This window comes from Salvelinus namaycush, chromosome 9 (assembly GCF_016432855.1).
Source record: "Salvelinus namaycush isolate Seneca chromosome 9, SaNama_1.0, whole genome shotgun sequence".
Classification (NCBI taxonomy): Eukaryota; Metazoa; Chordata; class Actinopteri; order Salmoniformes; family Salmonidae; genus Salvelinus; species Salvelinus namaycush.
Genome location: NC_052315.1, coordinates 53,652,076 through 53,677,298, shown reverse-complemented (window position 1 = coordinate 53,677,298; position 25,223 = coordinate 53,652,076). Strand labels below are relative to the sequence as shown.

The following is a 25,223-nucleotide window of genomic DNA, read 5'->3' as shown; positions in this document are numbered from 1 at the left end:
GATCACACAAGATGTGTAGCCTACATGATGTGTATGAGGCATCCTGGGATATCTTGTTTGGTGCCATTTTTCTGTTTATGTGATGTGACTGGGTTTCAGTGTGATGAAATAGAACCCAAGATGGACCCAAAATGACATCCTCACACTATATAAAAAGGCTACTGTTCAAGAGTAAAGTAGGGCTACTGGAGGGATTCCTCTGATGATGCACTTGGTCAATACCACAGAATAGTCTATGCAGAGACACATTAACCGAGTGTGGCGCGCACTACCGCATCCAAGAGCACAGCAATTACATTTGCTCTGCATGGACGTGACATTTAACACTGACAGGTCTGGTATGATTCATATGTAATCACGCAATGTCTACCGGGCACCCCTAAGCTATTTAAATACCGTGAACCTCCCCCATGTGCTCCATTGCTGCAGAAAAGCTGCATCCAGCCAGGGAAGAAGAGGCCAGCCGAAGACATTCCAATTCGCTTCTCAGTGTTGTTTCTACATCACTTTCACTAAACCTTCAAGGTGAGACATCAGATTTTGTGATCAAGTAATGGGAAGGGTCATTCCTACATAACATTTGGGGGTATTCTAGCACTTTTAGTGGTCAAGCTCAGGCAGTCCTTAGCTGTGGTATATTGGCCATATACCACATCCCGTGGGGCTTATTGCTTATTATACCAGGCATTGTTGAATACTTGTTTCTGATTGGCTTGAAGGGCATTCTATTTCCCTATAATGCACGCTATATCAGCATGGTAGAATTCAATGGCTATAGTTCATTCTTACATGTTCTATTCAGCTGCTTTTGAAAGCAAAAGTTGAATTGAAAACTTCATTGGCATTGTTGATAATTCTCATAATAGAAAGCTAAGACTGATGGTTTGGTTAGCTAAACTAGCAAATCTTTAAGGGATAATCAACGAGAGGCTATGGCGTTCTCTGGAGAATAATGCAACTCCGTGGAAGGTTAGTTCCACTTCGCTAGAGCGTCGTGGAGCACACCTTCCACATCGTTCATTACTCTCCAGAGAACGCATAGCCTCTCGTTGATTAACCCTTAAATAATTATAGGCAGATTGTTCACACATGGACCATGATATATTTCCACCATGTTAGGGACATATACATATATCTGAAAATGTTAACACATGTATGTATCTAGATTTAGATTGTCCTTTATTCTATCACATTCATTTGTTTTCTTCAAATAATTATAAAACAAAGATTAATGAGTAAAATGTGTGTTATTTTCAGAACCAGCGCTTTATTTGCACCCTGTTTTTCCAAATAAGATTCAATATCAATAGAATGTTTAGGTGACCCCTTCTATCTCTGCAGGTTACCACAAAAATATACATAACATTTGATGGTATTGTTCATTTGTTATTTTTAAATACTGACCTAACAGGATGGAATTGAAGCACAACAGGGTATTAAGCAAAAAAACGTGGTGGAACAACCAATAATGAATACAAGATCCTAACAGGGTGGAAATTTGGAGCCTAAAATAGCTTGAATGCTGTTGTAGCCGTGTCATCAATTTAATGTCATATTCTCAACAGGCCCTTCACTATCGTTCTCCCCGAACCAGGAAGTATAAATAGCGCCCATGTCATGGCACCATTGCCACCCCGTAATAGTTTGTGGTCAGTTAGGCAGGGCAACCGGAGGCAGGAGCAGAAGGGTGCGGGAGAGAGATAGGCATTGATATGGAGACCCAGTGTTGCTGTCGGTCAAATAGGAGATAAAGATTTTATGCTGGGCTGCAGAGTGGGATGATATAACTAACTAGCTGTTAGCAACCAATACATTTTTATATGATTTGAATATGATAAAAGGAAAGTAGTTTAGTTCAAATGCCATGTTACTAAAAAATGTGGGGAATGGGGATGGTAACTCCATATAGACAAGATAATAAAGCTCATGCTTTCATTTAAAAACTGTAATTTAATATTCACTTCATAGCTGCCTCTGAGCTGACAGAAACACTGGACAAATCATAAATAATAATCATAATTGATTGGATTTACAGTATATAGCACCTTTCTACCAACTAAGGTACTGAAAGTGCTTTACAAAATAAGGGGGAAACACCTCATCCACTAACAATGTGTGGATGCCAGAATCCTTACCACACATCAGCTAGCATGGTGGAGAGGTGAATGATATATACCAATTAATTCATTGTTTTGAGAGTTGACTCTTTGACCTTCTATTCATTCTTGCTCTCTGCGATGATGTACTAGGCAAAACAAATGGGATCAGGATACAGTATGTCTCTGACCCCGTCTCTCTCCCTCTCTCTCTCTGTCCCCTTTTGTCTTTGTCTCTCTGTCTTTCTATGGGTTTCTATGGGTTTCTCTGGGTCTGTCTGTCTTTCAGATGACAACCAAGGACAAGCTGATCACCCATGTGTTGGCTGGTGAGCCTGTTGGCTCCCGGAGCAAGGTGACCGTTGTTGGCGTCGGCATGGTTGGCATGGCCTCCGCAGTCAGCGTCCTGCTCAAGGTGAGACCGATGGAGGGGGTGGGGGGACCAACCTTACAAAAGAAGATTGCCGTTTTTAAACTGCAGTAAAAGTGCAGTAACTGTTGTCGACTGTGGTATTTTGGATGCAGTAATTGCAGAATAAGAGATTAGGGGAGTGGTGGAAGGAAAGGGTGGAAGACTTTTAGCCAGAGTGAAAGGGGTGTTAGGTGTTACAGTGTGAATTGTGGCGGCGGCGGCGGCTGCAGGGGGGGTAATAGGTAGTGGGAATGAGGGAGATAGAGGACAGAGGTAAGGGGTGTTTAGGTAAGTGCATGAACATTTATGAACATAAGAAGTTAGACAGACATGACTAGGACACAATGTCCAAGGTCGTGTTCATTTGGCACCAAACAGAATAATACGTACTTAAACAGAGAGGGACTGCATGTACGTGTCCAATATGACATTGTTTTTACAAAAACTAAATCTGTTGCGTGCCCTAATGAACATGACCCAGGCCATTACCTCCATTGTTCTAACTGGTAAGAGAGAAGATTAGAGAAAATAACACAGGAATCTGTTCAAGGGCTCCAAGATCACTGGTCTAAAACCCAACCCCTCTGTAATTCAGTCTGGCTTTGTCTTATACACCACCAGCCAGAGAAAACAGGGTAAATGAAGTGAAGCTGATAAGTGAAGTACATTCTGTAAATGTTTGATGGATTCCAGTTCTCTCTACCTCAGGGAGTGTCAGAAACATTGAGAGCCGTTTTCTACTCTAGCCATCAATACACCTTGCATGAATATCCCACTGGGCACACACTGGTTGAATCAACATAAAAACTACATTGAACCGACGTGGAATAGACATTGATTGGACTGTGCCCAGTGGGATGTAGTTGTCGTCATCCGCTCAAGATGATCCGATCACTATCTGATCGAGATTTGTTGCGTCTACACATGGTATTAAAATGGTCTCTTATCTGCCCACTGCATCCGTATTGTGACCAAAATCCCTGGTCTCTCCCTGTATGCAAATGAATGTGACCTGCCTTGGACCTCCCATTATGACACAAGCTGTATAAATCGACAGAAAACAGCACACTTTTATAGTCAATCATTTTACACTCTCATCGTTAAAAAAATTATAAAAGTGGGAATAGATAAAAAGTGCAAAGAATAATGCATGAAAAGCAAATTCTATGACTTTATTAAGGATTAAAGTGTCAAACTAAACGTAGCCATGCTTACAGAAAGCAATGTGTCTTTACGTATCAGTGTGGACATATTCTACAATTTAGGGGAGAGGGTGGTAAGTAGAGACCTTTTTTTACATTCAGCATCACTCCGTCAAGGGAATATAGTATTATTTCAAACATATATATATATATACATATATTTTAGGATGTTGTGTATCCCTAGAAATAAATCAGTATTCATGTAAACATTACAGTTTTGAAAACATAATGGTCTTTTGGCACAACCTACTCCAGGTATGGGGTAAATAGAGTAAGTTAAGCTGCATACACATTTCTGTGCTGAATGAAATATTACCACTACTTTTTTTAAACCATGTCTACCTTTATTTCCTAAACACAATTTAAAACAATCACAATTGTTTTTTGTATTTTAATCATTTTAAGCATATTTTAAAACAGGCTTAACACCTTACAAATACTTTGTACTTTTTTAAAAGCTTAACATAAGCCATTATTGCAGTATTACTTTAGTGCCTTGTTGCAAACAGAATGCATGTTTTGGAATATTTTTTATTTTGTACAGGCTTCCTTTTTTTCACATATTCAATGGCATTTTTTTTTTACCTATCTACCAAAAGGTGCCCGAAAACCTCCATGGTCTTTGTGGTTGAATCTGTGTTTGAAATTAACTGCTCGACTGAGGGACCTTACAGATAATTGTATGTGTGGCGTACAGAGACGAGGTAGTAATTCAAAAATCATGTTAAACACTATAATTGCACACAGAGTGAGTCTTATTATGTGACTTGTTAAGCACATTTTTCTCCTGAACTTATTTAGGCTTGCCATAACAAAGGGATTGAATACTTATTGACTCAAGACATTTGATAATTATTTGTCAAAACAATTTGACATTATGGGGTATTGTGGTTAGGCCAGTAAGCAAAAATCTTAATTTAATCCATTTCAAATTCAGGCTGTAACACAACAAAATTTGAAAAAAGTAAAGAGGTACTATCTAAGAGGTACTATCTAAAGGCATTGTACCGCTTTATTCTTTTCATATCTGATATAGCAACTGAATTAGACTATTTACATTACCAAAAAAGTTGATAAAGCGCTCAGCAGCTTTCCCTCAATATTGCCACAGCACTGTCCAGAATGAACAACGGACGGGTGTTGGGATGGTCACCCAATACCGCGTCCAGCGCTGACTAAAATGGCTATCGGGCACTCCCGTTCCCACTCCTGCTATTGCAGTCCTTGGCCTTTCTGTACAATGTTTTCAAATATTCGATTTTGCGCTGTCATTGGACATGGAATGGGGGAACCCTTTTTTTCCCCATTCGGGACAATATCTTTTTATAAATAGGCCTCTTCATTTCTATGTGCGTTATCTAATTTCAATTGGACTGTGCATCCGACCACAGTGCCAGTAGGCACTTCCCACAGGGCAAAAACTGGTTGAATCAAAGTTGTTTCCATGTCATTTCGACCCCAAAAAATCTATGTGATGGCATTGAATCGACAGGGGATACTGATTGGATTTGCAAAAGTAATCCACATAAGGGCGTCACGTCTTTTTTGGTCACCGTGTCATTTGAACCTACCATAAATCCAATGACGTGGTGACGTTTGTTGTTGATTTCATGTTCAATTCACGTTAGTTGACAACTCAAGCAAATGTACACTGAACGAAAAATATAAATGTAACATGCAACAATTTCAAAGATTTTACTGCGTGACAGTTCATATAAGGAACTCAGTTAATTGAAATAAATTCATTAGGCCCTAATCTATGGATTTCACATGACTGGGAGTACAGATATGCATCTTAAAAAATGGTAGGTGAATGGACCAGAAAACCAGTATCTGGTGTGAACACCATTTGCCTCATACAACGTGACACATCTCCTTCAGAGTTGATCAGGCTGTTGATTGTGGCCTGTGGAATGTTGTCCCACTCCTCCTCAATTGCTGTACAAAGTTGCTGGATATTGGCGGGAACACGCTGTCGTACATGTCGATCCAGAGCATCCCAAACATGCTCAATGGGTGACATGTCTGGCGAGTATGCAGGCCATGGGAGAACTGGTACATTTCCAGCTTCAAGGAATTGTGTACAGATCTTTGAGACATGGGGCCGTGCATTATCATGCTGAAAGATGAGGAGATGGCGGCGGATGAACGGCACGACAATGGGCCTCAGGATCTCGCCACGCTATCGCTGAGCATTCATATTGCCATCAATAAAATGCAATTGTGTTTATTGTCTGTAGCTTTTACCTGGCCATACCATAACCCCACTGCCACCATGGGGCACTCTGTTCACAACTTTGACATCAGCAAACCGCTCGCTCACACATCTGCCATCGGCCCGGTTCAGTTGAAACCGGGATTAATCTGTGAAGAGCACACTTCTCCAGCGTGCCAGTGGCCATCGAAGGTGAGCATTTGCCCACTGAAGTCGGTTACGATGCCGAACTGCAGGCAGGTCAAGACCCTGGTGAGGACAATCTTCGGTTGTGCAAACCCACAGTTTCATCAGCTGTCCGGGTGGCTGGTCTCAGACGATCCCGCAGGTGAAGAAGCCGGATGTGGAGGTGCTCGGCTGGCGTCGCTACACATGGTCTGCGGTTTTGAGGCTGGTTGGACGTACTGTCAGATTCTCTAAAATGACCCTGAAGGCAGCTTATGGTAGAGAAATTAACATTCACTTATCTGGCAACAGCTTTGGTGGACATTCCTGCAGTCACCATGCCAATTGCACGCTCCTTCAAAACTTGAGACATCTCTGGCGTGTGACAAAACTGCACATTTTAGAGTAACCTTTTATTGTCCCCAGCACAAGGTGCACCTGTGTAATGATCATGCTGTTTAATTAGCTTCTTGATGTGCCACACCTGTCAGGTGGATGGATTATCTTGGCAAATGAGAAATGCTTACTAACAGGAATGTAAAGAAATGTGTGCAATTGTCTTTTAGAGAAATAAGCCTTTTGTACGTATCAAACATTTCTGGGATCTTTTATTTCACTCATGAAACATGGGACCAACACTTTATATTTATATTTTTGTAAATCAAAACTAGACATTGAACTGACGTCTGTGCCCAGTGGGTTGGTTTTTAATGAAGACCAACGTCTTAATTCTGTAGAGATATCCTTGTCCATATCTACTTTCCTCCGACACATTGGTGCGTCTGGCTTCCGGGTTAAGCGAGCATTGTGTCAAGAAGCAGTGCGGCTTGGCAGGGTCATGTTTCGGAGGACGCACCGCTCTCGACCTTCGACCTTCGTACGGGAGTTGTAGCGATGGGACAAGACTGTAACTTCCTTTTGGATATCACGAAATTGGGGAGAAAAAGGGGGTAAACATTTTTTTTTTTTAAAGACCTATAAAGTTATAAACAAGGCTCCTGACTATTGCGTCCCAAATGACACCTATTCCCTATTGTACTACCTTTGACCAGAACCCTATGGGCCATTTTTTGTTTCCTCACTGGCATAGGTTGTGTCCCAAAACATTAGGAACAACTACTCTTTCCATGACAGACTGTAGATTGACCAGATGAATCCAGGTAAAAGCTATGATCTCTTATTGGTGTCACTTGTTAAATCCACTTCAATCAGTATAGATGAAGGGGAAGAGACAGGTTAAAGAATGACTCAGATGGTGAATGGGCAAGATAAAAGATTTAAGTGCCTTTGAACGGGTTATGGTAGTAGGTGCTAGGCACACCGGTTTGAGTGTGTCAAGAACTGCAATGCTGCTGGGTTTTTCATGCTCAACAGTTTTTCCCATGTGTATCAAGAATGATCCACCACACATCCAGCCAACTTGACACAACTGTGGGAAGCATTGGATTCAACATCGTCACCTTGTTGAGTCCATGCTCCGACGAATTAAGGCTGTTCTGTGGGAAAAAGAGGGTGCAACTTGATATTCGGAGTGTGTTCCTAATATTTTGTACACTCAATGTATTGTCATACACCCTGTGGGCCCTGGTCAACAGTAGTACACTATATAGGGAATAGAGTGCCATTAGGGATGCAAACTAAGCCAGTGAGGAAACAAAGGCTTACAGGAAATAGACCTCTGCTGAGAGCTGTGCATGTCAAATCTGCCGAGGTGATCTGAGTGGAGTGAGCCGGAGGTAACTGGTGGGCTGCCACTGTGTTTTTTCCAGGGCTTGTGTTATAACCAATCAGTAGAAGTTTGTTTTATCCAGTTGTTCAATAGGCCTATTTGGCATGAGACTGGTGTCAATAAGACAATGGACTGGAGGGGTGGTTTTAGGCCTCTAAGTGTGAGATGGGCCTGGTCAGTTGTCAAAATAAAACACAGCGAAAATGCATTTTAGACATAACTACTTTTTATATAGGTTATATTGTTAAACATTACAAAGTGTACTACTAAATAATGATCATTCCACCATTAAATGTCTTCGTAAAATGGAGCAGGGACAGTTTCCCTTATGTACAGTATAGCCATATACTTTTCTACATGGAGTATATTCCTGAACCATAATATTCCTTGTTTGCATGTGTTGACCAGGACCTGTGCGATGAGCTGTGCCTGATTGACGTGATGGAAGATAAACTGAAGGGTGAGGTCATGGACCTGCAGCATGGCAGCCTCTTCTGCAAGACTCACAAGATCGTGGGCGACAAGGGTGAGTGAAGAGTCATACACTTATGCACACACACTCTGAAACACACATACGCACAAACGAGTTGTGCACACACACACACAAACATACACATGCATGCACAAGTTGAGCAGACACACAAAGGCACACACATACAAACACACACACACATACATATTTGTTGCGGGGGTGCTTCGGAAACACTAGGTTGCATTTGTGTGTGTTTAACGTGCATCTTATATCTCACTCAAGACTACAGTACGACTGCCCACTCTAAGGTGGTGGTGGTCACAGCCGGTGCTCGTCAGCAAGAGGGTGAGAGCCGTCTGAACCTGGTGAAGCGCAACGTTGACATCTTCAAGTTCATCATCCCCCAGATCGTCAAGTACAGCCCCAACGCCATCCTGCTGGTCGTCTCCAATCCTGGTGAGTGAGTGAGTGAGTGAGTGAGTGAGTGAGTGAGTGAGTGAGTGAGTGAGTGAGTGAGTGAGTGAGTGAGTGAGTGAGTGAGTGAGTGAGTGAGTGAGTGAGTGAGTGAGTGAGTGAGTGAGTGAGTGAGTGAGTGAGTGAGTGAGTGAGTGAGTGAGTGAGTGAGTGAGTGAGTGAGTGAGTGAGTGAGTGAGTGAGTGAGTGAGTGAGTGTGTGTGTGAGTACAATACATAGAAAAGTGGAAGTGAAGGTAGTTCGGTTCAACATCGTCTAGTGACTTGATCACTACTCTAGCATTATGATAAGTCATTCATAGGTTTGAATAATGTTAGTCCTGGGCTGGAACAAAAGCCTGCTCATCCTGTAGCTTTCCATGATCAGGGGCAGGTTACATTAACAACTCCACGGTCCTATTGCTGACAACTCCTATAAAATGTGTCACCCCTTCACCCCTCTCTTTCGGTCCCCACTGTATGACCAGTCTGCAAAGTCAATATAGGCTATACAGTGAACATTTCTACAAAGATAAAATATAATTTAAAGTTAGGCATAATGTTAGTGGTATGGTTAAGGATAGGGTAAAGGTTAGGGTTTGTTTTGTTTTGTTAACTCAGATTGTGCTAATATTTGTCACCCCCCTTCTTCCCCCATCTCAGTTGACATCCTAACCTACGTGGCTTGGAAGCTGAGTGGTTTCCCCCGTCACCGCGTTATCGGTTCCGGCACCAACCTGGACTCTGGTCGTTTCCGTCACCTGATGGGCGAGAAGCTACACCTTCACCCATCCAGCTGTCACGGCTGGATCATTGGAGAGCACGGAGACTCCAGCGGTATGTAGAATATGGCTTCAAATACACTCCACACCGGAACCTGTCTGTCTGATTACAATATTGTGGAAGACCTTCACGTACATTGGTACTGTGTCTATGACAGACTGACTGGATGCCTGTCTCTTCTCCTTCTCCCAGTGCCTGTATGGAGCGGTGTGAATGTTGCCGGTGTTTCCCTGAAGGGCCTGAACCCAGACATGGGCACAGACGCAGACAAGGAGGACTGGAAGCACATCCACAAGATGGTGGTCGACGGGTGAGTCTTATAAACACACATCGCTATATGTTCAACTTTATCTTTATTTATCTAGGGTCATGTTAATCAGGGCTCACACTTTAAAAAAATGTTTGCAATGGGAAACGTGTTACTTAGTTCAGATAGTACTCCATTCATTTAGTACTCACTCCTTTTCGGCTCGTTTTCTTCCGTTTCATGCCTAATGAACACAATGGTTTTAATTTAAAACAAATATTTAACCAGGTAAGTCAGTTAAGAACAAATTCTTATTTACAATGACGGTCTACCCCGGCCAAACCCGGGTCAATTGTGCGCCGCCCTATGGGACTCCCAATCACGGTCAGATGTGATTCAGCCTGGATTCGAACCAGAGACCATAGTCACCTCTTACACCGAGATGCAGTGCCTTAGACCGCTGCACCACTCGGGAGCCCTAATGGTTAGGTAAAGCAGAGCTCAGAGACCACTGTAGCACATGAATACACAGTCGTGGCCAAAAGTTTTGAGAATGACACAAATATTAATTTTCACAAAGTTTGCTGCTTCAGTATCTTTAGATATTTTTGTCAGATGTTACTATGGAATACTGAAGTATAATCACAAGCATTTCATAAGTGTTAAAGGCTTGTATTGAAAATGACATGAAGTTGATGCAAAGAGTAAATATTTGCAGTGTTGACCCTTCTTTTTCAAGACCTCTGCAATCCGCCCTGGCATGCTGTCAATTAACTTCTGGGCCACATCCTGACTGAAAGCAGGCCATTCTTGCATAATCAATGCTTGGACTTTCTTGAGGATTGACCACAAGTTCTCAATGGGATTAAGGTCTGGGGAGTTTCCTGGCCATGGACCCAAAATATCGATGTTTTGTTCCCTGAGCCACTTAGTTATCACTTTTGCCTTATGGCAAGGTGCTCCATCATGCTGGAAAAGGCATTGTTCGTCACCAAACTGTTCCTGGATGGTTGGGAGAAGTTGCTCTCGGAGGATGTGTTGGTACCATTCTTTATTCATGGCTGTGTTGTGAGTGAAATTGTGAGTGAGCCCACTCCCTTGGCTGAGAAGCAACCCCACACATGAATGGTCTCAGGATGCTTTACTGTTGGCATGACACAGGACTGATGGTAGCGCTCACCTTTTCTTCTCCGGACAAGCTTTTTACCTGATGCCCCAAACAATCGGAAAGGGAATTCATCAGAGAAAATGACTGTACCCCAGTCCTCAGCAGTCCAATCGCTCTACCTTTTGCAGAATATCAGTCTGTCCCTGATGTTTTTCCTGGAGAGAATTGGTTTCTTTGCTGCCCTTTTTGACACCAGGCCATCCTCCAAAAGTCTTTGCCTCACTGTGCATGCAGATGCACTCACACCTGTCTGCTGCCATTCCTGAGTAGGCTCTGTACTGGTGGTGCCCCGATCTCGCAGCTGAATCAACTTTAGAAGACGGTCATGGCGCTTGCTGGACTTTCTTGGGCGCCCTGAAGCCTTCTTCACAACAATTGAACCGCTCTCCTTGAAGTTCTTGATGATCTGATAAATGGTTGATTTTGGTGCAATCTTACTGGCAGCAATATCCTTGCCTGTGAAGCTCTTTTTGTGCAAGGCAATGATGACAGCACATGTTTCCTTGCAGGTAACCATGGTTGACAGAGGAAGAACAATGATTCCAAGCACCACCCTCCTTTTGAAGCTGTCTGTTCCAGTCTGTTATTCGAAATCAATCAGCATGATGGGCCTCCTGGTCGCGGCCAGCTGCGACAGAGCCTGGGCTCAAACCCAGAATCTCTGGTGGCACAGCTACTACTGCGATGCAGTGCCTTAGACCACTGCGCCACCCGGGAGGCCGAAGCACTGATATTTAACCCTTTCTCCTATGCTGAGTCTCCTCCTACACATCTGAACAGCCAATGTATCTCTGTTGCTAGACATAACCTTAGTGATATCTGTTCTTCCTCACTTCATCTGACCTGACCTCTGCACCAAAGTCCTCACTCCTCCCCAACTCACGGCTGTCATAGTGACTGGTACCAGACTGTGTCTCTTCTCCTCCCAGAGGCTCCGTCCAATAGGATCCCTGATGGCGAACAAAAACATATCCTGACATAATGTAAACGTTATACATTAACCTCTCTCCCTCAGTGACATGAATAAGTATGGGCCAGCATCCCTGTGTAAAATGCTTTCGACACCTTGTAGAGTCCATGCCCCGACCAATTCAGGCTGTTTTGAAGGCAAAAGAAGGCTGGTGCAACTCAATATTAGGAAAGTGTTCCTAATGTTTGCTATACTTAGTGTATATTTTCCACTAATGGTTTTTAGCATTTACAACAGGAAAAACTACCCATATTTCCCAAAAAATTTGACGGTTGTTTTAAATGTTTTATGAACGTTATACCTATCTTATAGGTTAAAGAGGTGTGTACAAAGGTGTTATGTTAGAGGTGTAGGTTAAAGGTGTGTGTATAAAGGTGTTATGAAGGTTACACATATGTTATATATATATATATAGGTTATATAGATGTGTTTAAATGTATTTGTATGTTTAATATACACTATATATACAAAAGTATGTGGACTCCCCTTCAAATTAGTGGATTCGACTATTTCAGCCACACCTGTTGCTGACAGGTGTATGAAATCGAGCACACAGCCATGCAATCTCCATAGACAAACAGTGGTAGCATAATGGCCTTAGTGACTTTCAATGTGGAACCGTCATAGGATGCCACCTTTCCAACAAGTCAGTTTTCTGCCCTGCTAGAGCTGCCACGATCAACTGTAAGTGCTGTTATTGTGAAGTGGAAACATCTAGGAGCAACATGGCTCAGCCAGGGCTGAAGTTCGTAGTGCGTAAAAAATGTTCTGTCCCCGGTTGAAACACTTACTACCGAGTTCCAAACTGCCTCTGGAAGCAAAGTCAAGACAAGAACTGTCTGACAAGAACTGAGTCCAACAGACAAATCTGGGTTTGGCAGATGCCAGGAGAATGCTACCTGCCCAAATGCATAGTGCCAACTGCACTTCCTTGGTGGAGGAATAATGGTCTGGAGCCTTTTTTCATGGTTCGGGCTAGGCCCCTTAGTTTCATTGAAGGGAAATGTTAATGCTACAGCATACAACGACATTCTAGACAATTCTGTGCTTCCAACTTTGTGGCAACAGTTTGGGGAAGGCCGCCGTGCACAAAGTGAGGTCCATACAGCAATGGTTTGTCGAGATCGGTGTTGAAGAACTTGACTAGCCTGCAGAGAGCCCTGACCTCAACCCCATCAAACACCTTTGGGATGAACTGGAACGCCGACTGTGAGCCAGGCGTAATCACCCAACATCAGTGCTCGACATCACTAATGCTCTTGTGGCTGAATGGAAGCAAGTCCCCGCAGCAATGTTCCGACATCTAGTGGAAGCCTTCCTAGAAGAGTGGAGGCTTTTATAGCAGCAAAGGGAGGACCAACTCCATATTAATGACCATGATTTTGGAATGAAATGTTCAACGAGCAGGTGTCCACATACTTCTGGTCATGTAGTGTATGTTTGTATCTTGGATGTTCCCCTTTAACTCCTCTCCTCGTTTCACTCTATGTCATATAGTGCCTACGAGGTCATCAAGCTGAAGGGTTACACCTCCTGGGCTATCGGCCTGTCCGTCGCTGACCTGGTTGAGAGCATCCTGAAGAACCTCCACAAAGTCCACCCTGTGTCCACCATGGTCAAGGTAAGAAGACCATATGCTGGGAGTCCATCTGCCATAATGGGACAGATGCAATGTTGCGTCCTCTATCATTGTCTGTGGTTGTAGACTAGGAGTAAAGTCTTTCTTTGATTTTTTTTTTTTATAGTCTCAAACCGACATGCAATCTATATGCCAAAGCATATACTGTAACCAATGCTTGTTAAGACTGAAGATGTAAGGATTAAGTTGGCACACATGCTATTACGCACCCCCCCCCCCCCCCCCCCACATACACACGCCTACCTCTCATGTACACACATGCCCCTCCCACCCAAACCAACACTCCAGCTGTGTTCGGCCCCTAACCAGTTTCTCTCTTTGCCTCCATCCATCCCCCTTCCCTATCTCAGGGAATGTACGGTGTGAAGGAGGAGGTGTTTCTCAGCGTGCCCTGCGTGCTGGGAAACAGCGGTCTGACCGACATCATCCACATGACTCTGAAGCCCGAGGAGGAGAAGCAGCTGAACAACAGCGCCGAGACCCTATGGGGCGTACAGAAAGAGCTCACCTTGTAAAGAGTCCTGTGTGCCCGTCTGTAACATCCTCAACTCCCAATCCCACCTTCTGTATACCCGTCCTTGTTCTCCCCTATATTCTTACTATTGATGGTACAAATGAAGCCTTTTAGGCAGAAAGTAAGACTAGGACCAGGTCTGAAGAAAGGCAGTGGGTTTGAACACACTGCCAATTGCACTGTACCTGCTGTTTGTATGTCAATAACAAAAAGCGTTATAAACAGAGAACTTATTGGAATCGTCTGGGCGCTCACATAAAAAAATTAATCTGATGGCACTTTCCAATGTTGTGTTTTGGGTTGAAACCTGACCTGTAAGTAACTGATGGTGACAATCCTGCTCGTCGCCAGTGTTCTGTGCACCCTAAATTGACTGCTCAGTTTTCCCACCGTTAATGATGATTTCTTAAAATCGGTCTCTGAAGCTTCAGTGGCCCAAACTCCGCTGCGATGGTACTGCGATAAAGGCCTATATAGTTATTATGAGCTGAACTGGAACTACGGCGCTGTACTGTGCTTGTCAAGGCAGCTGGATGTACATATGATCCGATTTTCTTCACCACCAACCAAATAAAACTACCAGGATGAAACAAGCCTCTCTTTTGTCACTCTCTGTGTGTCCGTGCACGTGTGAGCTACACCATGCCTGTATGGGAGTTTTGTGTTAGAATTGCAGCTGATTCAACTGATTCTTCTAGGCAGAGTTGCAAAGAAAAGGCCATATCTCAGACTGGCCAATAAAAATAAAAGATTAACAATGGGCAAAAGAACACAGACACTGGACAGAGGAACTCTGCCACGAAGGCCAGCATCCCGGAGTCGCCTCTCCACTATTGATATTGAGACTGGTGTTTTGCGGGTAATATTTGCCAGTTGAGGACTTGTGAAGTGTCTGTTTCTCAAACGAGACACTCTAATGTACTTGTCCTCTTGCTCAGTTGTGCACTGGGTCCTCCCACTCCTCTTTCTATTCTGGTTAGAGCCAGTTTGCACTGTTCTGTGAAGGGAGTAGTACACAGCAATGTACGAGCTCTTCAGTTTCTTGGCAATTTCTCTCATAGAATAGCCTTAATTTCTCAGAACAATTATAGACTGACAAGATTCAGAAGAAAGTTCTTTGTTTCTGGCCATTTTGAGCCTGTAATCGAACCCACAAATGCTGATGCTCCGGATACTCAACCAGTCTAAAGAAGGCCAGTTTTATTGCTTCTTTAAACAGCACAACAGTTTTCAGCTGTGCTAACATAATTGCAAAAGGGTTTTCTAATGATCAATTAGCCTTTTAAAATGATACACTTTTATTAGCTAACAACATGCCATTGGAACACAGGTGTGGTTGCTGATAACGGGCCTCTGTGTTGATATTCCATTCAAAATCAGCCGTTTCCAGCTACAATAGTCATTTACAACGTTAACAATGTCTACACTGTATTTCTGATCAATTAGTTATTTTAATGGACCAAAAAATTAGCTTTTCTTTCAATATCAAGGACATTTCTAAGTGACCCCAAACTTTTGAACGGTAGTGTAACTTTCTTAGAACAGCTGAAAACTTGAAGTGGACAGGAAAAGAAGAATAAAAAACATGCAAAGCAGAAGCAGTAAAAAACCTAAAATGTTCCTTTTGATGCGGGTAGTAGAGCGACACCTTGCACAAGGGCTGAGGGGATTCTTTTATGGAAAAACTGACATGATCGACAGTGACCATAAGGGTTCTGCTCATTGGGCAACAAACAGATTAACAGGGGGGGACTACCCGTGCTTGTCCAATAAGAAACATTTTCCTCCTCTGTTGCGAAAAGTTTGAAAACGTTTTCGGTTGAGTGTCATAATATTTTTTTATTTCACCTTTATTTAACCAGGTAGGCAAGTTGAGAACACGTTCTCATTTACAATTGTGACCTGGCCAAGATAAAGCAAAGCAGTTTGACACATACAACAACACAGTTACACATGGAGTTAAAACAAACAGTCAATAATACAGTGGAAAAATAAGTCTATATACAATGTGAGCAAATGAGGTGAGATGAGGTAAAGGCAAAAAAAAGGCCATGGTGGCGAAGTAAATACAATATAGCAAGTAAAACACTGGAATGGTTGATTTGCAGTGGAAGAATGTGCAAAGTAGAGATAGAAATAATGGGGTGCAAAGGAGCAGAAATAAATAAATAAATACAGTAGGGGAGAAGTAGTTGTTTGGGCTAAATTATAGATGGGCTATGTACAGGTGCAGTAATCTGTGAGCTGCTCTGACAGCTGGTGCTTAAAGCTAGTGAGGGAGATAAGTGTTTCCAGTTTCAGAGATCTTTGTAGTTCATTCCAGTCATTGGCAGCAGAGAACTGGAAGGAGAGGCGGCCAAAGGAAGAATTGGTTTTGAGGGTGACCAGAGAGATATACCTGCTGGAGCGCGTGCTACAGGTGGGTGCTGCTATGGTGACCAGCGAGCTGAGATAAGGGGGGACTTTACCTAGCAGGGTCTTGTAGACGACCTGGAGCCAGTGGGTTTGGCGACGAGTATGAAGCGAGGGCCAGCCAACGAGAGCGTACAGGTCGCAGTGGTGGGTAGTATATGGGGATTTGGTGACAAAACTGATGGCACTGTGATAGACTGCATCCAATTTATTGAGTAGGGTATTGGAGGCTATTTTGTAAATGACATCGCCGAAGTCGAGGATCGGTAGGATGGTCAGTTTTACAAGGGTATGTTTGGCAGCATGAGTGAAGGATGCTTTGTTGCGAAATAGGAAGCCAATTCTAGATTTAACTTTGGATTGGAGATGTTTGATGTGAGTCTGGAAGGAGAGTTTACAGTCTAACCAGACACCTAGGTATTTGTAGTTGTCCACATATTCTAAGTCAGAACCATCCAGAGTAGTGATGTTGGACGGGCGGGCAGGTGCAGGCAGCGATCGGTTGCCGAGCATGCATTTAGTTTTACTTGTATTTAAGAGTAATTGGAGGCCACGGAAGGAGAGTTGTATGGCATTGAAGCTCATCTGGAGGGTTGTTAACACAGTGTCCAAAGAAGGGCCAGAAGTATACAGAATGGTGTCGTCTGCGTAGAGGTGGATCAGAGACTCACCAGCAGCAAGAGCGACATCATTGATGTATACAGAGAAGAGAGTCGGTCCAAGAATTGAACCCTGTGGCACCCCCATAGAGACTGCCAGAGGCACGGACAACAGGCCCTTCGATTTGACACACTGAACTCTATCAGAGAAGTAGTTGGTGAACCAGGCGAGGCAATCATTTGAGAAACCAAGGCTATCGAGTCTGCCGATGAGGATGTGGTGATTGACAGAGTCGAAAGCCTTGGCCAGGTCAATGAATACGGCTGCACAGTATTGTTTCTTATCGATGGCGGTTAGGATATCGTTTAGGACCTTGAGAGTGGCTGACCAGCCACGACCAGCTCTGAAACCCGATTGCATAGCGGAGAAGGTATGGTGGGATTCGAAATGGTGGGTAATCTGTTTGTTGACTTGGCTTTCGAAGACCTTAGAAAGGCAAGGTAGGATAGATATAGGTCTGTAGCAGTTTGGGTCAAGAGTGTCCCCCCCTTTGAAGAGGGGGATGACCACAGCTGCTTTCCAATCTTCGGGAATCTCAGACGACACGGAAGAGAGGTTGAACAAGCTAGTAATAGGGGTTGCAACAATTTCGGCAGATAATTTTAGAAAGAAAGGGTCCAGATTGTCTAGCCCTGCTGATTTGTAGGGGTCCAGATTTTGCAGCTCTTTCAGAACATCAGCTGACTGGATTTGGGAGAAGGAGAAATAGGGAAGGCTTGGGCGAGTTGCTGTGGGGGGTGCAGTGCTGCTGACCGGGGTAGGGGTAGCCAGGTGGAAAGCACGGCCAGCCGTAGAAAAATGCTTATTGAAATTCTCAATTATAGTGGATTTATCGGTGGTGACAGTGTTTCCTAGCCTCAGTGCAATGGGCAGCTGGGAGGTGGTGCTCTTATTCTCCATGGACTTTACAGTGTCCCATAACTTTTTTGAGTTTGTGTTGCAGGAAGCAAATTTCTGCTTGAAAAAGCTAGCCTTGGCTTTTCTAACTTCCTGTGTATATTGGTTTCTAGCTTCCCTGAAAAGTTGCATATCACGGGGGCTGTTCGATGCTAATGCAGAACGCCATAGGATGTTTTTGTGTTGGTTAAGGGCAGTCAGGTCTGGAAAGAACCAAGGGCTATATCTGTTCCTGGTTCTAAATTTCTTGAATGGGGCATGCTTATTTAAGATGGTGAGGAAGGCATTTAAAAAAAAAAAACAGGCATCCTCTACTGACGGGATGAGATCAATATCCTTCCAGGATACCCCGGCCAGGTCTATTAGAAAGGCCTGCTCACTGAAGTGTTTCAGGGTGGAGGTCGTTTGACCGCTGACCCATTACGGATGCAGGCAATGAGGCAGTGATCGCTGAGATCTTGGTTGAAAACAGCAGAGGTGTATTTAGAGGGTAAGTTGGTTAGGATGATATCTATGAGGGTGCCCGTGTTTACGGCTTTGGGGTGGTACCTGGTAGGTTCATTGATAATTTGTGTGAGATTGAGGGCATCAAGCTTAGATTGTAGGATGGCTGGGGTGTTAAGCATGTTCCAGTTTAGGTCGCCTAGCAGCACGAGCTCTGAAGATAGATGGGGGGCAATCAGTTCACATATGGTGTCCAGAGCACAGCTGGGGGCAGAGGGTGGTCAATAGCAGGCGGCAACGGTGAGAGATTTGTTTTTAGAGAGTTGGATTTTTAAATTGCTTGGGTACAGACCTGGATAGTAGGACAGAACTCTGCAGGCTATCTTTGCAGTAGATTGCAAAGATACAGCGGAGGTAAACCTATGTATTGAGTGATGATGAGAGAGATATTGTCTCTAGAAACATCATTGAAACCAGGTGATGTCATCGCATGTGTGGGTGGTGGAACTGAAAGGTTGGATAAGGTATAATGAGCAGGGCTAGAGGCTTTACAGTGAAATAAGCCAATAAACACTAACCAGAACAGCAATGGACAAGGCATATTGACATTAAGGACAAGCATGCTTAGTCGAGTGATCATAAGGGTCCAGTGAGTAGTGAGGTTGGTTGGGGTAACGGCGATTCAGACAGCTAGCCGGGCCATCTAGCATAGAATGGAGGTCTGTTTTTAGCCACCTCGTGCGTTTCCGACGGTAAATTAGTGGGGTTCCGTGTGGTAGAGGGGATCAATCCAATTGGCAAAATAGATATAGTTATAGTGACCCAAGAAAAATTGTCCGATAGACCTATTCAGATAGCAGCCGATAAGACAGCTAACGATTAGCGGGCCACAGATGGTCGTTCAGGTAATGTCGCGACGGAGGGGCCAGTTGGATAACTCCCTCGGGCAGATAACGTCGGTAGTCCAGTCGTGAAGGCCCGGTGGGGCTCCGCATCGGCAGTAAAACGGGTCCGGATAGGTGATTGTAGCCCAGGAGTGGCTGATGGAACTCTTCAGCTGGCTAGCTCTGGAATAATTGATGTTTGCTCTGGGATCGACGTAAGCCAATAGTCACATGGATAGCAACTAGCTTGCTGCGAGATCCAGCTGTAAATGTCCAGAGCTTGCGGTTGAAAATCCGGGGATATGGAGAGAAAAATAGGTCCGATATGTTCTGGTCTGAGTCGCGTTGTACAAAACTGGTGATAGCTTTTCGAGCTAAAGGATAGCTGATGACCACAAACCGTGGTTAGCTGAATACTAACGTTAGTCAGTGAACTGGCTAGCTTCTGGCTAGCTTCTGGTTAGCTTCTGGCTAGCTTCTGGCTAGCTTCTGGTTAGCTTCTGGTTAGCTTCTGGCTAGCTTCTGGTTAGCTTCTGGCTAGCTTCTGGTTAGCTTCTGGCTAGCTTCTGGTTAGCTTCTGGCTAGCTTCTGGCTAGCTTCTATTGTGGATTTCAGATTTGAGGTAAAAAATACTTAATTATTTTTTAAATTAGTGAGGCGGGTTGCAGGAGAGTGTTTTGAAGTTGAGTTTTTGGAAAAGAAAATATATAAAAGATATGCGAAGAAAGATGTAAATATATATACACAGGACACGACAAGACGAGGACAAAGGACGTCTGAGTGCTATGCCATCTTGGAATGGATCAAGCCGCAGGTCAAGTCAGACTGAAGGATCATCCTGAACAGCCAAAACAGAAAGCCGCTCTTAATTGTTCAAGATGCCAATTGGATCAATATTGACAGAACAGTTGAGATACACAATCCAAGGTCGCCTGCTCACCTCAGTCGGCATTGAGAAAAAAAGAAAGAAGTTCAGATTGTACCTCCAAAGGTTTCCAAATGGTTTCATGTCAACATGAACGCGACCCTACTCTGAGAAAGCATGCTCCTACTAGTTGAACCCTTGTCATTTCCTAAAAGACATGCATTTACAGTACCAGTCAAAAGTTTCACCATATGTATTCATTTATGGATGTCCATCATCAATTTTGTGTGATATGTTACAAATTCCAAGTTGTTGTGGCTAACATTAGCCAGGTGGCTACCGCTACCTTCGGTCTTATGTAACCATACCAAGCGTCCCGGATTTTCATTTACTATGTTACGTCTGGTCTATGAGACCAGCCTTGATAGGGGTTACCTAGAACTGCACAAGGACTACAGGTGATGGTCAGCCAGGAAGGATAGGGAGGTTATTTTCTTCACAAAAGTAACAGTGTCATAGTAATACACCTAACAGTCTTATACTTACTAAATTACAACCTAAATATGAAAACTGACTTAAGTTCTGGAATTGTTTTATGTTCTCTTTCTTTCTTGTCAACCAGGGTTCCCCAACCGGGTTTACAAGGGTTGGGGTTGCTCTGTACTGTATCTGAACTAGCGGGCTGGAGTCAGCAACATGAATGTCATGGTTAATCTCATGGTGAACCTTATCCTCTTTCACCCCTCTACTCCCCTCTACTCCCCTCCTAGTGCAGTTATTAAGGGGTAAGTGTCTACCCAGAGGTTAAATATAGCTCAGTGTCCTGAGGGGTTTGAGACCACCACATCCCTTGACCTTTCGGTCAACCTACTCTGGTTACAGAGAAGACCTTTCTGAGGCAGCCCGGCACTCCAGTAAGGTCACAGAGGGAGGGGAACAGACCCCAGCCAGAAGGTTAAAGGTCAGGTTCAATGAAAGGCAATTGTGTAAAGTACTTAAGTAAAAATACTTTAAAGTACTACTTAAGTATTTTTTGGGGGTATCTGTACTTTACTTTTTATATTTTTGACTACTTTTACTTCACTACATTCCTAAAGATAATGATATACTTTTTACTCCATACATTTTCCCTGACACCCTAAAGTACTCGTTACATTTTGAATGCATAGCAGGACAGAAAATGGTCCAATTCACACACTTATCAAGAGAACATCCCTGGTCATCCCTACTGCCTCTGATCTGGCAGACTCACTGAACACAAATGATGTCTGAGTGTTGGATTGTGACCCTGGCTATCCGTAAATAAAAAAACAAGAAAATTGTGCCATCTGGTTTACTTAATATAAGGAATTTAAAATTATTTGTGCTTTTACTTTTGGTATATTTTAGCAACTACACTTACTTTTGTAGTATAAGTATATTTAAGTATATTTAAAACCAAATACTTTTAGACTTTTACTCAAGTAGTATTTTACTGGGTGACTGACTTTTACTTGAGTCATTTTCTATTAAGGTATTTTTACTTTTACTCAAGTATGATAATTGAGTATTTTTCCACCACTGATGAAAGGTCAACAGAATGGCGGGCAGTAGATCCAGAGTTCACGTGGATGATAACAGATAACAATGCTTGTCTAATTTTTATTTCTTTTAGATATTTTTGGTCAATTGATTATAATTTTGGATAGGTCATCATCGATTAAAGCAAAGACCCAGGACAGTGTACGGTGCCTACATTTGGCCTATTAATTATTGTTTTACTGTCTATTGGTCATTGGTTGTATGAGACGTATTTGAACAAAGATAATGTAACTTCTGAAAGATTACAACGTAGTTTGTAAAATGCATGTTTAGATACAATGGCATGTACAACATTAATATTGATCATGTGAAACATTGGCATACAAGGAAGTATAATGGTGTCCAATATTGAGTATAGAACTGCATTGTTGGTTAAGGGCTGGTAGGTAAGCATTTCAATGTAAGGTTGTATTCAACACCTGTTGTTTTCGGCGCATGTGACAAATACATTTGATTTGACATTGAACATGTTCTCTTGTCATCTTTGTATATTTCACACCGTGTGTGGATGCCACCTAGAGTCAGATAAGATATTTGCACAAGTTGGGAGAATAATTTAGTCTCACATATTAGGCTGTGGAGAAATATAGTTTTCTTGTTTATGCAGAGACGAAATGTCCTCTTACAACGAGCGACCTATCCCTAGAGCAAAAAGCGCTGATTAATGCTATCCATATGGCTGTGTTCCTCAAATCTTTCCCCGAGGACCTCCAGAGTTTCACAATAACGATGTAGTCCTGAACTAGCACACCTCATTCAACTAATTCAGTGTCAGAATGCGTCATTAACAATAAACTGGTCTTAAATATACTCAACATAAATAGAAATGCAACAATTTCAAAGATTTTACTGAGTTACAGTTCATATAAGGAAACCAGTCAATTAAAATAAATTCATTAGACCCTAATCTATGGATTTCACATGACTGGGAATACAGATATGCATCTGTTGGTAACAGATACCTTTAAAAAAAAGTAGGGGCGCGGATCAGAAAACTAGATACTATCTGGTGTGACCGCCATTTGCCTCATGCAGTGCAACACATCTCCTTCGGATAGTTGATCAGGCTGTTGATTGTGGCCTGTGGAATGTTGTCCCACTCCTCTTCAATGGCTGTGCAAAATTGATGGATATTGAGGGGAACTGGAACACGCTGTCGTACACGTCGATCCAGAGCATCCCAAACAGTGAGTGCTCAGTGGGTGACATGTCTGGTGAGTATGCAGGCCATCGAAGAATTTGGACATTTTTGTGTTCAGATCCTTGCGACATGGAGCCATGCATTATCATGCTGAAACATGAGGTGGTGGCAGCGGATGAATGGCACGCAGATTTCATCGCAGTATCTCTGTGCATTCAAATTGCCTTAGATAAAATGCAATTGTGTTCGTTGTCCGTACCTTATTTCTGCCCATACCATAATCCCACAGCCACCATGGGGCACTCTTCACAACATTGAAATCATCAAACCGCTCGCCCACAGGATGCCATCTGCCCAGTACAGTTGAAACTGGGATTAATCCGTGAAGAGAACACTTCTCCAGTGTGACAGTGGCCATCAACTTTAAAACGTGTAGACTGGTCTGGAGTTCAACTTTTTTATATATTTAATACTTCTTCATTCGATCTTCATTCACTTTCATGGAATTTTCCTCAACATTCTAAAGCTCCCCATTGTGACGTCATCACTTCCAACTGCCATTCACTGTCAATGCAAAAATACAACTTTTGAAACAAATGATCGACTTTGACCACTTTCTAACAACTTAGACAAAAAGTTAGAGGGTATTACATCTTGGTCTACGTCTAAGGAATTCAAATCTGAAATAATAACAGAAATATCCAGTACATCTCTAACAATATAACGTAAACTCACGTAAACTCGTACATCGCCTTGGTCCGTACAATTGCCCTTATTTTAGCGCCAAAAAATGTAATACTTCCAGATCAACTGTACTGTCAATACCATTGTAAAGCACAATTTCTCCCCTTTCCAACATTATCAATTACATGACCTAAACGCTGCCCGTTTCTGCATAATTCAAGCAGGCAATGAGCCCCGTCGGGTCTTTTTAAAAATCGCGGGTGGGGAAGCGAAACTAATCCGTTATAGTGAGAAGGAGAAATGTTGTGTGGGAAGTTTGCTTTTTTTCACTCGATCTGTCCAACTTATCACCTTATCGCCTCTAAAATGTAAATAAAACACTATAAAGAGTTTATATAATGTGTCATTACATACCTATTTGAAGGTTTGTGTCGAATATGAATCGGGTTTTTAGGGCGGTGCTAAAGTGATCTTAGAAGTAAACACGGCTTTGAGAATGATGATCGCATGCAATGATGACGCAAAAAATGACTAGGTATCCCCCCCTTACCCCCGTCACTGTTCATTTCTTGTTTTTAAACGATGAGAGAAGTGCTACACCTGGTGGAGAGAGATTGTAAGACATAAATAGTTGCTTTATGCATACTGTACGTTACGACATGACACGCCACGATGTAACGGAGGGTCAGTTTTTTCAACTTTTCTCCAATACTATAGAGCCATTAATTAACATGTCGATCAACGCTTGAATAGAAACCTAGTTCACACCCCCGATTTTGAAGTCAACACAGTCGCTACAGTCCCATTAGTTTTCTTTGTAGCCTCGTTTGAATGTTACGGTTGCGCACATTTGTACGGAATGGGGTGAGTTTACGTTAGCTGTTTTAGTTACCGCATCAACATTTTCTCAAACTTATTAGCAAACAACTAGTTTTGACCACTACCCCAAAAAGTTAGATGAAAACTTATAGTGTATGAGTCTTCCTCTACTTTTCTGCTATTCAAACTGTATCTCTTCGCGGAAACAAAATATTCACTACGGATCTTACGGTACAACTGTTTAAGTAACTGCATTACCACATTTTCCCAAAACCTTTTCCAAACAACTGCCATTTGACCACTCCCCCAACAAGTCAGACAAAAAAATGGGGGGAATGAAATCTTCCCCTACTGCTCTAATGTCAAATCCGAAAACAGATTAGGAATAGCGTCTACCAATTTTTAGATAGTTGTTTTAGTAACCATCAACTGCCATCTTTCAAGCTGCACTAAGTCATGTCAGAATCTAGCAAATTCATTATTTACCAACAACAGCTACAAATTCCAATAAAACTACATCACGTTTTGAAGTTCACTTTCTTCGCTTTGTTTATCAACACTATAATGAATCTAGCAAAGAAGTTTTGTGGGTCAGAGTGCAGTATTTACAGTTGAAGTCGGAAGTTTACATGCACCTTAGCCAAATACATTTAAACTCAGTTTTTCACAATTAGCTAGCTAGCTAGCTAACTAACGCTAACTAACCCCATTCCGTACAAATTTGCGCAACTGCAGCATTCAAACGAGGCTGTAATGTAACTAATGGGACTAT

General features: G+C 42.8%; 1 protein-coding gene across 1 annotated transcript; it reads left to right on the top strand.

Annotated features, from left to right (window-relative positions):
- The first annotated feature begins 441 nt into the window (after positions 1-441).
- LOC120053549 (L-lactate dehydrogenase A chain-like) lies at positions 442-14,657 on the top strand. Its single transcript, XM_039000681.1, has 8 exons — positions 442-525; positions 2,386-2,511; positions 8,228-8,345; positions 8,574-8,747; positions 9,407-9,580; positions 9,719-9,836; positions 13,409-13,532; positions 13,901-14,657. Exons 2-8 carry the CDS (start codon positions 2,386-2,388, stop codon positions 14,063-14,065), a joined length of 999 nt encoding a protein of 332 aa, XP_038856609.1. The 5' UTR covers positions 442-525; the 3' UTR covers positions 14,066-14,657.
- The last annotated feature ends 10,566 nt before the right edge of the window (positions 14,658-25,223 follow it).